This window comes from Anabas testudineus, chromosome 16 (assembly GCF_900324465.2).
Source record: "Anabas testudineus chromosome 16, fAnaTes1.2, whole genome shotgun sequence".
Taxonomy (NCBI): domain Eukaryota; kingdom Metazoa; phylum Chordata; class Actinopteri; order Anabantiformes; family Anabantidae; genus Anabas; species Anabas testudineus.
The window spans coordinates 7,156,444-7,173,120 of NC_046625.1; the positions used below are offsets into that span (position 1 = coordinate 7,156,444).

Below are 16,677 nucleotides of genomic sequence, written 5' to 3' on the forward strand. Positions count from 1 at the left end.
ACTTCAGCACTTCTAGGAAAGAACTGTGGCTTTGGCTTTTGTCATATCCTCTCTTAATATCGTTAAATCTATTCCATTTGTAAATTATAGTCCTAAAATAAACTGCATAAAAAAAATATCTCTCTCTTGCACTATGGGTGCACAGGTGTTACTACACAAGTGTGTGCGTTTAAGAGCTTGGTACAGAAATGAGAATGAAAGGATGAAAGGATCAGAGGGTATGAGCACATTTGTTAAGAGACAGAACAAAAGGTCTAAAATGTGCATTTGCAGAGCCCTTGAAAAGTGGATTTCTTAAGCAGCCAGTTTACGTTTCCATGGAATTTAGAGTAGAGCAGAATATTGTTTGTCTTCTGAACAATTTCAATACTGTTTCATATTTGCATTTAAAAACAGAGCACAATTGTTGCATAAGCTTATTTTGTACTATAACATGAAATCGTTCAAAAAAGGTGCAATAACTTATCTTGACCATAGGACTCTGGTGGATGGATTTAAGAAACTTTTCATGAATTACAAAAACATTTGAAGTTTTCTTGGGTTTTGGTTGAGGTGTGAAGCCATTATCGTTCATTAGCACTTTAAGGCATTTCCTGATTGACAGCTTTATTTGAGACACATGGAGACACAGAAGTTATCTGTGATTCAATTACAGATTGTTGAATCAACAGTTGCTGCAAGAATTCATCAAGGACAATTTACATTACAACACAAGTACTAGCAGACTTGGATATAAACACATTAAACAGTACATTTTTTGGTTTCAATTGCTGCAAAACCAACCAAACGCGCTTCTGCTGCTGCTGCACACCCAACCCCCACCTCCTTCGACATCCCCCACTTTCCAGTTGCAGTGACAGGTGGCTCTTGTGGGTTTGGGAGAACACGACTCAACAGCTGCACAAAAGAGTCCTACTGGGGATCCTTTGACGGGGCGTCCCCTCCCAAGCGTGCCGACCTCTGCCCCAGCCCCCACCTATGCAGATGCTCTGAGAGATCCACAGGTGGTAGACGAGGGGACACTTTGGTGTTCTTAAAACGATTACATAACAAAGATCCATTTAAAATCATTTGTTTCAAACTGGTTTGCTTGAATATTTGACTTTAGTGGCTCTACCTGGGGAGGACTAACTTGTTAAAATGGGTAACACCCACCATTCAAAACAACTGTCCTCCTTAATGTACATATTATAGTTGAGTTCACCTTAGTATGAAAATACCTTTTCCCCTTTGTCTCCTGATTCTTCCTGGTTTTAACTATTTTTAACACATGCCTATTTGAACTTTAAAACTAAATTAAAAGAAGGACGCTCATAACTTTCATTTAAGATGTCTCATGAGAATCTTATGTAGGAAAGGTCGTCTGCACATTTAAAACTGTAAACTCTAAATGGTTTTTGACACAGAACAGAAAACCATGCCTTATCCCAAAGACCTTAAACATGAAAACATTGGGTCAAAACATTTTGGGACATTACTTCTACTATCTTTATTTGGGTAGCTACAGTGCACTGCACTCTGAATATAACATTTTGTAATAATAATAATAATAATAATAATAATAATAATAATAATAATAATAATAATAATAATAATAATAATAATAATAATAATAATAATAAACCTACTAAGTTTTCACCTGGCCTTAAAGGTGCTTTAAGCAGTAAAGGATGATAAAACATCCTGCACACATGCCATGAGATCAGCTTTCTATTGAATGTGGACTGCATGTGTGAACACTGTGGAGGAAGGAACCATCAGGTTGGAGGTGATGAGTAATTTTTATACACTACGTATTATATTGTTTTGTGTGATTGCTTTCACAAATCCAAACAATATAATGTTTGCTGTTACATAATAGTTTATATAGTTGTTATTCAAAGGCTTACACAACTTATTATTTAGTAATGAATAGTACTCATAACTGGCACACCCCCTGCTGATGATGGTACGGTCCGACCTGGAGCCCAGGCCGTCAGAGGAGCGGAGCTCCAGCTGTGGTGCGTCGGACAGTGGGAAACTTCCCTCACGCCTCCTCGTCTGCTCTCTTTCTCCCAAATACATTTTTATTTTACTTCTGTTTGTAGCAAACGGAGCGACCAGCGCTTCCGCCAACAGGCGGCTTCGTGCCGGGTTGTGTTTTATCCATTTTCGGACGAGCTCCGGAGGTTTTGCTGCCCCGGTTCGGTCCGAACATCGGAGTGAGTCAGTCAAGTTTCCCCAGGATCGGTGCTGAGGAATGAGAGGAGCGCCGGGGAGGAAGTGGCCAAAGTCGCATGTTTGAATGAACAAAAGAAGAGAAAGCGACGGTTCTGCCGCCGAAATGGAGGAAAACACTCTGCCAGGAGCAACATGTAAGTGTTTATTGACTGCCCCGTTTGAAAAACTGCACGCCTGCTTGGTCACATATGTGCTTTATCACGTTTTAAAACGATTTAACACATGTGGTCAGCATCAACTTTACAGCTGTGTCTCCCATTTTTAGTGGGTGAGAAACAGTGCTGCAATAGAAATAATAAAAACGAGAGCATGTCAGGGAATAAACGTGTCTGGAGAATTAGATTAGATTAAAAATCAGAAAGGTAACGCAACCTTGCTGTTGTTGTTTACAACCTTACCACTCATCCTTAAATCCAGATTTCAATCTGTGTGATGAAGAAGAGGTGATTGATCAGCTGCAGACTCTTTCATGATTGAGCACAAACACGGATGTGTTTGATTGAACATCTTTTAAAATGTTTGTTGCCCTGTCTGTAGCTCAGAGCTCAGCCACCAGGGTGATAATAACACAATTTGCGCTAGATGAGGTAATCTCACTAGTCCCATATCCCATCCCCCCCCCCCTTATGATATGTTTAGCTCACTACCAACATGATGCAGGCAGAAGCAGCCTGGCATCCCTTCCTGTCCACTGTTGGCTGCTCCTCTATGAGAGGAGGTTTTCCACACAGGGTAAACAGTTGTTTATGCACAGGTGCAGTCATGCTGGTTTTCTGCTGGTGCAGAGAAATCAAGAAATCAACTCGGGTTTAAAGTGGAAAGAAAGGGATCTCCCTCACAGGCCAGACCGATTGGGCTTACAGATTTATATCTGCAATTATGAACATCGTGATCCCTTGATTATACAGTTCAAGGCTCATGTCGCGCTCACTCAGCCATAACCAGTGTGTCAGCTTGAGACATGTTGAAAAACCCACGTTGGAAACCTGCCAACCTGAAGTCGATCTTGCAAGACACACAGGTTTGGTCTAATGTTTGACTCTCCACCCTAGAGCATTGTATATAGACATGTTGCTTGCTTCTGGAAATAGAAGGGGACTCACAATGTGACCCCATGCTTCTGACAACAGAAAACTTCCTTCCTGCTGACAGAGGGCTTCATGGAGGCAGTTCAGCTTGTTTTGGCTCCGAGACATGCAGAAGGAGGTCCTTACTCCACCCCGATCGTGGGAATCTTGACTGTTCACTAGATTGGTGTGTCTTTAAACAGCCATTTTCTGAATAACGTACCATATATATATAACCATAAAGCTGGGAGAGTCTGTGAATATGCTGAAAATGTGATGGTCACTGGGATATTAACAATTCTAATGCAATAACTCGGTGTCACATTTGACTGTTGTCACTCTGATGATCATGTGTTTTTCATGTCGCAGTTATATGACATACACGTACATCTGGAAATCATGGATGTACATTACCAAACATCTCTGATAAGATGTGTTTCTGCCTAATCAACTCACTAGATTGTGCTGCAGACATAAAACATCACTGAGCAAGTTGTTTAATTCCTGGTACTTTTGGGAGTAGTAAGGTAACTAGAAAAGTTCCCTTCTTTTGTTGAAATACAAACACTAGAGAAAGATCACTTGATGTGTCTTGGTTGGAGATATCTTCTTATCCCTCTCCTACTTATGCAGGCTTTCTTCTCTCCGTGTTCTTTGTTCTGACAGTTGGTCGTATTTGGTCATCCCTTTTTTTAATCTCTGGACCTGAACAGCTTAGCTCTGGCTAGCTGAGAAGAACAGACTCCTTAATTTTCCTTAAAGATCAGACTTTGCATATACACAAGTATTGTGGCTGCTCTTGTCTCTAATATACTCACTGAAGGTAGTCAGCGAATGAGATACAGAGGCTATGCTTTAAATAGATTAGGGGCCATTATGCAAACTTAGTTTTTAGCAGCTTCACCATAGAGCTTTGGTACACTAGGGGACTGATCAGGTCTAGTTGTTGTCTGTTGTGTAATTTAGGAGAATTCACCAGTTTTTGGCTGACAAGCTTGTCGTGAACAGAATCAGTCGCCTATGCATCTTCAGCCGCAGGAATTGTTATATAATCGGGGGAATACGTGCGACTGTGTCCCATCTGTGGAGAGACCTGCTTTAGTGTCTTTGTAAATGAGCAGTCAGCAAGATCCAATGGGCCCTTCTAGATTCACTGCCTAATAATAGAACCTGATAAAAACAGAGGGTAGACATGAGTTTTCCTCAGGGTCAATTGTAAGCAATGCAGTGGTGATGTATCATGACAGTGGTATCATAATACAAAGTTTTGACATTAAGCAGACAGGTAAGTTATATATGAAAAAACATCCACATCCTCTGTCACAGAGAAAATATTATATTTAATATTTTTGATTATGAGCAGAGTAATTTAGCTCCATCGTTATATTTACTGGAACACTGTGGATATTACTTTATAGGTTACGCAGCTTCCTCGGTTATACCAATATAACTCTCTGGCTTGGAAATTTGAAGGTTTTACTCATTTATGCAGTGAAATAAAAAACAAAACAAAACTTTATTTCGGAGAGAGACAAGAATGGCACAACCTTACAGATATTCTGCTGCTATTTAATCAAATTTTTATTCTTTTTTTTAAATCTCATGTATAACTCTGGTGCACACAAAGAGCACCAACCTGCTTAATCCTTTTAATTCATATGCACACATGACTGTAATCAGAAATTATAATTTCCCTCTGGAATGAATCATGTTTTTAAGTCTTTAATTATTTTATCAATAAGATTTAGCAAGCATTTTGAGCCTTGTCATCTTTAATGAAGGAACTCACAAACTGCATGTGTGGCTAAAAGGACTAAAGTAGCAAACTCTCACATTATTACACTTTACTACCAGAGCCTTTCTCTTGGTGTATAGGCTAATTGATTATTCCTCTAAAGCTATCTTGGTATAGGAGATTGGGGGTGTCCCAGCTCCCACATGTTCAGATATGTTCAAAGTCCATTCAGCACATTTAACAGCCTGTTCCTGTGAAGTTTAGACAGATGAGAAATGAACAGAAACATCTGAGTCACAAAGAGCTGACTGAAGTCATGCCAGCACTGTAGCATTGAGGTCTGCTTTTGAAACTACAGTGCAGTTTTTAGACAGTGATGCATTTTCAGATGTTTGGCTTCTCTGTACTCAATGAGACTGGATTCAAATGGAAAATAGAGTGGAAGTGAGGTCAAAGAGTTGAATTTGAACATCAGATTGGTTTGAACTATGACACAGTTGTTTCAACCACCACCTTCAGCACTGTATGATAGTGATCAGTCTATAATTCCTTTACTGTTCACACAGTGTGGATATAAACAGCCTCAAGTTAAAATCTGAGTGTGCACTGCACAGTCATGGTTTCATTTCAAATCCAATAATTTGATGTAAATCGCTAAAAATGCACTGTCCAAATACCCAAGCTAAGCACTAATGTTATGCACATATTCTCATATGCCCTGATGCTAACAGTGAAAAAAGGGTGATTCTCTTATTATCAGGGTTTTTTTTTTAATGTGCTATCCATGTATTTGTCAGCTTTTCTATGTCTGAGTTTGTGTTCATGTGCAAGAATCAGGATGTTCTGGCAAAGTTTTACCTTCCTGTTAATGTCTGTTCAGTTCCAAGGAATAAGACAGGGGACTAAAGTTACAAGGTAAAGACAGAGGCACACATTCATGTGGTGAAAACTGACAAAATGTCATCAACTCTCCAAAAAGAGGAGGCATCACATCAGTACTGGTCCACTCCTCAGCACCCAGATGGTTTAATTCACACCTCTCATGAGGGAATTGAGGAGTTTGAGTTTGAATAAAGTTCTTGAATTTTGGAGAACATCGACACCTACAGTTTTATTGTGAAAACATGCATTAAGATAGGAGGAGTTGAATTTGCCTACCTGTGTTTTATTTAACCCGATGGCAGCTCAGGTACCACAAGAAACATTTGTGCATTTTTGCTTTGTAAAAAGTCCATTCGCTATTAATTAAATGATACAAGCTTTTATACGCCCTTGTGATGATGTGATGAGATTAAGTGTGATACTATTCACCCTTATCAAAATGTGGGTCTACAGTTTTTGTAAATGGAAATGGGCCAAATGTACTTCACACTGTCCTTCACAAACGTGTCTGGCTTTTGAAGAACATGTTTGAAGAATGAGTTTGCGATGTTTAACCTGTCGTCACCTCTTCAGCTCCTTTGGTCTTCTCCTTATAATAAGACCCTTTGATACATAATACAGTTGATCATTAAAGCAGTGCTATGACTTGTCAAGGGCCACCTGTGATTACTTTGAGCTAAAAGTGATAAAAGAACTCCCATTGTGTTGGAATTAGTAGCAACATGTAAAGATGTGTGTAACAGCATAAAAGAAAATTATTTGATGAAAGGCAAACTCTATTATGTCATACTCAGATACTCTGCATGTTGCTTTCTGTTTTTCAGTCCTGGCTGTGACACACATTAAGAAGGCTGATGCTGCAGTGCTGTAGCCTAAATTTATTATCAGTCTGCAGCACTGCTCTTCTCGCTGGGGCACTAGAGGAAGGACAAGGGGAGGGAAGTCTTGATTTGGATGGTGTTACTTGTTCCTACCACCATCACGTCTGAAAATATCCCAGACGTGGCTGCTCTCTGGTCAGTCACCAGACCTATCTGCTAATATTAGACCAGTCCCTGTTGAGTAAAGAACATGTTTCTTCTACTGTAAACACATCTTGACCTACCTAAAAAAAACATTTACAGGTGTAGCGTGTGCCTTTTTTTTCTAAGAAACCTTATATTTGAAAGACATTATCACTCTTGAAGGGTGGGGGCCTGGTGACTTCGTGGTAGAGCATCACCCCTGCTTCCGGTCTTGTGCACAGATAAAAATGGGAGGGTTGTGGCAGGAAGGGCATCTAGCATAAAAACACATGCAAAATTAATGTACAGAACCTGCTTCGCTGTGGCGTTCCCTGAAGGGACAAGTCGAAATCCGGTGACTTTGTTGTCAGTCTTGATAGGAACCTCATCACTGAGGGAGCAGAAGAGAGTGAATGTTTGCCCCCTTTTTTGTGACCTGTGTTTATGAAACCTATGATCGAACCCTGTTGCCAGTGGAGAAGTTCTGGGATTTGTGTGTGGAGACAAAAATCCGGGTAATGATAACTGTTGAGAGTAATTGTATGTTGAACAGGCACAAGATTACTGCTTGTAGCAGAATTTTTGCGTTAGGTAATGTTGACAAAAGATGACAAACGATGACTCTGAGTTACCTCGTTCAAGAACACACACAGACACAGCTCTTTCAAAATATTTAAAAATGGATTGATCAGAGATCCTGATTTATGACAAATCCAGTATAGTGTTCAGATGTGTAGTTCTGACCAGGAAAGCCCCTCAGTGGTCTGAGGATGAGATCACTTCCCAACCCCCAAAAGGGACGTGAAGCAGGTTGCCTAGAGCAACTGGCTGGCATGCCGGTATACTGCTTCGTACTCTGAATGGCAGCCTGTGCAGCCAACAAACCCAATCATGTCCTCGGATGTCATTGAGACAGACTTGAGTTTGAGTTTCTTGACATTCTTTGCCATCACTAGTCCAGCTGTGTGAGTTATTTATCCATTTATGCTGGAGCATGTTGGTGATGGCAGCAGGGAGCTACTGCTAGTACAGCAGAGCATAAGCAGAGCCTTTCAGATCAGTGGCTTTGCCACACATGCAGGTGCAGGAGAGAACAGGAGAAAGCAGCAACTAAATGCCAGGCATTGTCCTCATCCTGGGCCAGGTGATGGGATGAAAGCTGTTCCAGTGAATCAACAGAGACGTTAGTATTCACTGGCGGGTACACTTACCATGAAGTATTGCCGTCTTTTGAAGTGTCTTAACACTGCTGGTTGGTATGCAAAACCACTTTTTGTCTTTAAAAGACCAACATCAGCTCTAACCTGATGAGTGGTTCAGTGAATCAATCTGCTTCAGGTCTTTCTAGTGTGTAACTCAGTCTTCATTTGTGAGCACATCCAATGAAAACTCTGGTCTCTAAACACACACATGCAGGGCCTGCTCTGGCGTGAAGTCAGTGCTTGTTGTTTACACTGCGCTTCCTGTGTCTGGGGCCCCCTTGCCCTCTTACATCATCCTATCTGGTGTTGAAGGGACACAACAGGTTGAAGGGGTGACGGGTTCGGGGGGTGGTGGGGGTAAACGATGAGGTAGTTCATTAGTCCCCTGCCCCATCCCAAATGAGATGCAGATCCATTCTCTGTGTGTTTCCTAAGTCCCCCTTTTCTTTTTTTGTTTGCTGCCCTTTCCAGTCTTTTAATTTCCCACTGAGTCTCAGTGCCGTTTCCTCGACCCTCGTTTGCCTCCATCTCCATTTTTTTCACAAGAATGTCCTGATTTACACCTGCTAACATGTTTCTTTTGTATTTATGTTGTGCATCTATTTTAAATTATTGTGTTATAAGACTTTAGCTGTGGTGGTGGTTTGATCGTGTAGTAAGTCATTTTCTTTCTGTGCCGCAGGAGACAGAGAGGGTTGTGTTTAAGAGCACAGCTCTTGGCTTCATAAATATTCCATGTCTTGCCCTATATATCCACTCCGCACAGTATCTTGGCAAGACATCGGCTGCACTCTGGGTGTTCTATAAAAAATGAGCAACAGTTGTAAATTGTATTCATTATAACTGGCTGCTATTATGTCATCGAGATCATTTTGAGGCTTACCACTACTTGTGTACTTGTGTATGTTTTCCTCACAGTGTGAATGCCTGCTTGTTTTTTTTTTGTTTTTTTGCCTTTAACAGCTGCTCCCAACCATAAATATTGCTCCCTGTGCTGTTAATGAGTAAACACTGTCATAAGAAAGTGTTGTCATAGTTTACTCATTCTGTCATCGGGTGAGTCATGTGTTTAGCCATGGTGCAGACGACACCCACACATGTATGTGTCCTATTTGGGCAGGTGAACAAATAGAAAATTATCAGCGTGTTGTTTTTATTTTCTGAAGACTGTACCAGTCAAATCCTATAGCCTGGATTAATTATAATGTGGGCACAAGGGCATATCTTCTCTTACTTCTGCTTCCTTATGTGTGTACTGTATATAGGTATATACATATTATATATTTTATTCTGAAATGCTTATTATTTGGACATAAACATTCATACTTTGATGTTATTAAAATAATTAAACTGGAAGGGCTTTTGTACCCTGCAGTTCTGGAAGTGACAAAGTCTATTTAGGTGGCACTGGGGCAGCACGACATGAAGAAACAGGCTTTGCAGTGTGAGTATTTATAACTTGCTCTCAAAACATAATATGCTGTGAAATTGGATTTTGTTAAATCACATTTTGTGTGGTGGTATTACTGGTTGTTCCAGTTTTAACTTGGGTATTTACTCACCATATCTCCAGCCAAACTGAAGAATTCATTTATAATTATACTAGAAGTGAATATACAACAATATGCTTTTCAGACAGTGTGCTACGTTTGTCCAAACCATAGTTCAAAGTTGCACATACATTTTGTCCGACCTCACACGTCTTTAGCTGGGAAACAGAATGGAGTCTTTGCTAATTACCTGCTGATTCTCAACCTGCCGTTCTGCTCCCACACTGTGCTCATGCATGCATGTATATCCACTTCTGCAGGGGCTCCCTTCAGCATTTAGTCTCTCTTACAGATATCTTATTTATTGTATTATCTTTGCATTCAAAGACTTTGCAGCTAGAGAGCCTCCATAGGGGGACAAAACAGGACCAATTAGTCATACTGCATGATGACGGTTGTGAGCAACCTGTGATCACACACAGCATATTGCAGATGTGACCCACTTTACAGGGTCTCTTTGTCACATACCCATTTGATACCCAACTGGAATATAAAACAAAAAAAACATTTACAAGACAGAACTGTGTTAAGATGCTCAAAAGAATAATTTACTCTCTACCATCAGATATGTTGTAGATGATGCAAAAAATACTAATAGTATTCATATACAGCTTTGTTTCCAAATACAAGTACTGTACTTATCTAGTATTTTATATTTGGGACTTAATATACTACAATTGCATAAATAAATGCATAAATAAGTTTATTACTTAGATTTGAGGTCATTTTATTTCATCCCTGGCACCGTAAGCATAATAATGATCATCATATTCTGATTGCTGTTTTGATCTGTGTAAATTGATTGAATCCAAAGTCAAACCGGGGGAAAGAACATAAACAAAACACAAAAGCAGATTTTTGTTTTAATAAATAATAATGTTTGATCCATTTGCTTGTAGTAAGACACTTTCTGGTCTTTCTTTTTAGAACCTTCAAGCCTACCTATGTTGGGCTGAAATAATAGGGTACATTAAAGTGATTTTCCTTGTTTAGGCTTGATGGAGACTCCAGCATCTCAGAGGAAGTTCATGTGCATTGATTTATGAAAATGAATAATGCAAGTGATGTCACAAGCAGGTGGTCTAATGGCTTTTGGTTGTAGTTGTCCCTTGGGAGCTGTTTCTCTAGGAAGCTGGACTAAATAAGGTGAAAATGGTAGTTGTGTAGGTGATACATCCATCCCCTATTGCTGTAAGAGCCACACATGTGCTTCAGTTTATGTAAAAAACAGGATAATTTCATTAGCTTGGCTCAAAATCATCCTTTTTGTCTGTGACAACAGCCGGAACACAGATTTCATGGATTGCTGAACAGATGTTGTCACTGCATTCAGTCTGTGCAAATATTACTTAACCATTCTCTTCGAAACGCTGCAGGAGTGTGTGCCAATCTTGTTTGTTCAGGAGTCACCATGTAGACAATTGTCCAAATATATTTGTACATATCACTACTGTATGTCAGTCCAGGACACACAAATGTTCCCTGAATTGGAGTGATTTACCTCAACTGATGACTCAGCAGTGAAAATCATTGCTGTTTTCCATATATAAAATCTTTTTCCTTCTATGATTCCCCCCAGTAACTCCAAGTCATCTATCGTACACCGTGTTCCTCCAGTATTCTGGTGGCCCAGACAATTGAGTGCTGCATCAATCAGCCCTTGTTTCAGTCCCTTGCTACGCAGCAGCATTTCTCCCTGAGCTTCATCCCATTTTCCTCCTGAAAAGCTTCGTGTTTCATCGGTATTCGTTGTCAGAGCCGGTTTTCAGGCTTTACTGGATATTTATAGTATTAAATTACATGAAGGTGCTATGGTGTTTTAGATACTTTTTTTAACCTTTGTTTAATACACCACTGGCCTCTACTGTAAGTGTTTTTTCACAGAGTTGCATTCTGTGTTAAAATGAAGAGAAGGTGTTCCTCCTCTGCTTTCAGATTATCTCACTACCATTCCCCCTCCTTCCTTTCCTCTCACTGTCATTGCAGTGTTTTGGCTGCTGTCCCGTTGCCATGCAGAGACCACAACAACGGCCCCTCTCTGTCAGAGCATATCGCTGCCCGAGGAATGCTTATTTAATAGTGGCATGCTTTGACAAGGGGAAACACAATGTCTTGTCTCCCAGCTGAACTCTTTAGGCGCATACTGTTATTATCTCTCTGCCCGTCAGGCTTTGTCCAGAGTAATCAGCGACTGCCTGCATTTCCCAGACTGATGACATACTCTTGCCATGTGCCTAAATGGGCTCAGACATTTTTTTTCCCATAAGGCCTGTTATCTTCCTGAAAGCTACAAAGAGTCTGTAGGAGTAGTTGTAGTAGGGAAGCTGACCTTTCTCCACCTTTGTGCCTCTTGTATTTATTATATGATCAGTTTCATTGAGATGTTCGTGATTTAAGAACATACTATACAGTTACATATTCTATACATAGTAATCAATTCTCTTTGAAGTTGCACAGCATTGGTTTAGCTTAGCTTTGGTCCCCTTTCTTTGCAAACTCTTGAATAGCCCAGCGTTTGTCTAGTAAATCTTCACTGCCCTCACTGTCTCAGAGTGACAGCCCCCTGCTGTCTGTCTTGTTTTTAGCCAAAGTCTGAATAATTTACAGCATGTTGCCCCAGTGTTTACCTTCAGAGACTATGGAGAAGAAACTTTGCTCCAACGATGTTCCACAGGGAACTCTGGGCTACAGTGCTGAGTGGACAAAGCCAATTGTCTCTCCCATGATGGTCTTTGTTTGGCTGTCAAAGCCTGGGCAAACTAATGTTTGAGTAGGAGATTCAAGTTCAGCAGCCTGCCAAATGTGAGTCATGTCGCTGTGAGTGAAGCTGCTGTGCTAACAAACCAGCCCAGCTATTTTCTTTTTAGTCAAAAAATGTTTCAAATCCCTACTACTGAGTAATTTTCATCAAAAGAAACTTGGACTAGCGATCACTCCGATTCATTTCATCTCAATAGAATCACTAGGATGCCAAAAAGCAATTATGGTGTTCTGTTCGGCGAGGGAGTCAGGCCATTGCTTGGGCCAGTCATTCGATAAATCGGCCACGCAGAGCAGAAATTGTATTATGCGTAGAGTTAGAAAAGTAGACCTATTATCTTGTGCTTTTGAGTAAATTGTGTAATCTCAGATAATATTGCTCAGCAACTAAAAGAAAAATTGTACAGGCACAAAGGAGCTTGGATAGCTTTTTGGTGGAGTTCTGTTTCATTATGTTACAGTATTGAAAATCATTTCATGCTTTCTAACAGAAAACAGTTCTATTTGGAGCCATAGACTCCACCTCTCGCACTTGATACATGCGGCTCTTGAGGACGTTTGTGGCATCCACACTAATGAATGGAATGAAGACTAGCTGGTTGAGTTCCATCTGTGTGCTGCTCTTATCTTCTACCTTGAAACTTGTTTTCATTCTGTCTTTCTCTCCGACCAGCTCCCCACTCAGATCTGAAAATGAACCCCACAAGGCCTGACCCAGAGGGAGAGAGCAGCCCCCCGAAGACAGACAACACCCAGAGAATGCAATCTCCAGCTAAGAAGAATGCAGACCGGAGACTGATCACCCCCACAAAATCTGACATCATCCCTCGATCACCTGGCTCACCGGCATCGCCGGCCCCCAAGTCAAAACGAGGTAAAGGAAAAGTTTTACCTTTTAAGTCTCTCTTCTTAGGGAAACTGAATTTATCTTGACCTGAAACAAAGGATTGTGCAAATGCGTGTTTAATCTGCTGGAGTTATGTCACCTTTCTAAAGACAAAGTAATGGTTCAGTATTGAAGTATTGAAGTTACCACATGCTTTTAGGCAAGAAGCTAAATCCAACAGAGCTGCTGCAGTTTAATAGTAGGAAGAAGCCCTGAATAGAAGCTCCTTTGGGTAAACATCACAGCTTTGAAGATTATAGCAGAATTAAATTAGTAAAGAAAATCTTGGTTAAAGTTGGGCTAATGAGCTTTGTTTGTGAGTGGTTGGCTAATGCTGGTCACCGAAATGTGCTGGTCCCTGAAGGGTGGGCAGAAGGGACATGATAAGAATCTCATCAGAGAGTGATATGCACTATAGCTGTTTCAACAATGCCACCACTTGAACTGTTGGCTAACGGCACATGCAAACTCTCAGGAACATGTTTGAGTTTTTGAAGTGTAAGCCGCTTTGTTTTTCTTTATTCTTTATCCATTAATCCATTCAATGTGGCCATGGTCTTTATTCCCTTGAGCATGAGGTGATGGTGATTAACCCTCCCCAAAGTCCCAAATGGGTATTATTTGTGAATTTGCCTAAGTCTGGTTTATTTTAGAGAAATATGAAGCTGAGTCCTAAATCTCTTGATTCCAAAAATGACCCACACTTCCCTTTTGTCCTTCATGTTCCTTTTCCGCCTGTTCTGTAAAGCTCATTACGTCTCAGGCTTTGCTCTACCCAGAGGGGTGAAGATGAAAAGCATACTGTGGCCCCTTAATTAGTAAAATGAAATGGTGTAGTTCAGTGGGGAGTCGCTGTTCATGGTCATGGTCTGCTCAGCTGTATTTTGCTCCATCTGAAATATTTTCCTGTGAAAGCTTTGATTCTATTATGAGAACCTTCTTTTCTAGCGCGTGTGTGTGTGTGTGTGTTATGATTCACATGTTGAGCTGCAAACAGCAGCACATCACATAACCAAGACTGAGCACAAGGACAATCTATAATCCTACAAATATCAAAATAGGGCAGAGATTGTTCTTAGAGGAACACTGCAAAGGAGATCATTATGTAAATATTTATTATGTACGCCACCTACGAGCTTCATAGTGTTAGATTCTGAACATCTGGTTTGTGAAGGCTGAGGGGAATGATGTAGCATAAATACTCAAAGATCAAAATTGCAGTCGATCATTTGTGGAGGTACTAGTTACTTAAATACATATAAATCCTATTATATACACAGATAAGAATTTATTTGGGAATGATTTCAGCTCCAGTTACGAAACATTATTCTTTTGGATATTCTTTAGAGAGCATAAAAATGCAAGTAAGAATGACAGGAAGAAGCACTAATTATCATGGAAGGATGCGGTTTGAATTGTTGAAATGGTTCAGTTCAGTGTTTGCTTGCACTGCTCTTCCACTTTTTTCTGAGTGGTTCCTCTGAGGTATTTGAAAGGAATGCAGACAACAGAGATGTCAAAGAGAGAAGAGATATCTGTATGTGCCCCCCCGTAGTCATAGCATATGACAGTCAAACATATACCCACATCCAGATGACATAGGTGATTCAGTGAGCCTTTCAACGTGCTACTGCTTTTATTTTTGTGAAGTGTTGTCATTGTCTTGGCATGCATTTCCTTGCGGTGACATTTAAAATCAGCTGAGAACAATAGCAACATTTGTTCACGTATTTATGTTTAACAGACGACAGCTGAAGGTACAGTTCAGAAAAAAGTAAAAAAAATATTATACATAATATTATCATAACACATTTACAAGATTAACTAGAGCATCTTTAAGGGTTTTAAGGTATTATCAGGAACAACAGTGCTTTGTTGTCAGAATAATTATAATAATATTATCATACTTATTAAATGATAACAAGAAATACATTATACTTTCCTCTCCATAGTATAGATAAAATTGACTTAATACTGCAATACATATTTTCATCAAGTAATGATTCAAGCTTAACTGAGCTTTACTATGCAACTTTAACTGAAACCTTGGTAAGAAATGTCTATCTCTAATTGTTTATGTGGTAGTATGTCCTGACCCTCACCCTATGAGGTAAATAAAAATGATCAGACATTGAATTACTATTGAATTACACTTCACATGTGTTGCTTTGTGACTAAAGGATTAGAACTGATTTGAGTTTCTCTCTTGTGGCAGACATCATGAAGTCAGAGGAGAGGCAGAAGCTCGCCAAGGAGAGAAGAGACGAAAAGGCCAAATATCTGGGTGAGTGGAAAGGTGGGGTGGGAGGAGAAGCCCTTTACACAGGAAGACAGCTCCCTCTAGTGTTGGGGTGAAAGAGGTTATTGTTTTGCATTTGTGGTTGTGTTGCTAGTGAGTTGGCTGTAGGCTGCAGATGGCATGCACGTTTAGCACAGAGACTTAGTATAAATGAGTAGTTTGGGCTTCTGCATCAAACTGAGCCAACCTACCATTTTGCCAGATAAGGAACAGACATTTACTGCATGCTGAAGTACTCGTACTACTCATAGTGTGATTCATGATTCAGAAAGTCTCTTGGTTTAACGCAGGATATTTTACATCTTGAGTCATCAAAACATATGCTTATTGTTTATTTTTTAATTTGCTTTAACATTGCTTTAGCTCACCTCTGCACTCAAGTGTAGGTTTAAACAGTTTTCATTAATATTCCTCACGTTTTCAGCACAGTGTGTGTTAGAGTTAACAGTTTGCTAATCTGTAGCTTTTGGCTGTGTTTTAAATATCTCATGACTCACTGAGTTGTCAGCGCACTGAAACCATCTTCTGTGATTTGCGACAGCTTAAGCCGGCGCAGTTTGATATGCTGGTGCCACAAGTTAACAATGAATGCTACTGTCATGTCCGTTGATATTGCATCTCTTTGCCCATGTCTTTTCCTTTGTTTAACACTTGGCTGTCACATTACCACACGGCTACATGCTGGTCGTGCACTGCTTTGCATGATTGACAGTTGCCTCTGTCTTCTCTCTCACCCTTTCCTCCTGCAGAAGATCTCAGCAAATTGCAAGGTAAGCCACTCACCTATGTGTATGTGGTGGTGGTGGTGGTGGTGATTTGACCCATTTCTGAGTCACTTTTATCTGGTGGTGTCAGCTTTTTCCATTCAGGGGTTTTATTTAGAGTTGGGCAATATACTAAACATGCAAAAGTACTGCCATACATGTTAATAGTGAACTTAGGACCTAATGTTGCACGTCGAATGTTTTCATAAGGTTCTTTACATATGGCTTCGACTAACCATGCCCTAAATAATGACATCTACTCACATGTGTTGTCCTCATATTGCCCAGCCCTAGTTTCATTCATTTAA

At 40.2% G+C, this 16,677-nt stretch overlaps 1 protein-coding gene across 4 annotated transcripts in view; it reads left to right on the forward strand.

The window, feature by feature from the left end:
* The first annotated feature begins 1,995 nt into the window (after positions 1-1,995).
* The window catches only part of map7d1a (MAP7 domain containing 1a), a 31,519-nt gene continuing 16,837 nt past the window's right edge, over positions 1,996-16,677 (forward strand). For 2 of the 4 annotated variants that reach the window (XM_026371689.1, XM_026371692.1), the window contains exons 1-4: positions 1,996-2,354; positions 13,094-13,294; positions 15,522-15,590; positions 16,355-16,375. In XM_026371689.1, the coding sequence (XP_026227474.1) occupies positions 2,285-2,354; positions 13,094-13,294; positions 15,522-15,590; positions 16,355-16,375 (361 nt within the window). In that variant the 5' untranslated portion in view covers positions 1,996-2,284. The remainder of the gene's footprint in view (positions 2,355-13,093; positions 13,295-15,521; positions 15,591-16,354; positions 16,376-16,677) is intronic. The other 2 variants (XM_026371691.1, XM_026371693.1) reach the window with 1 other exon arrangement.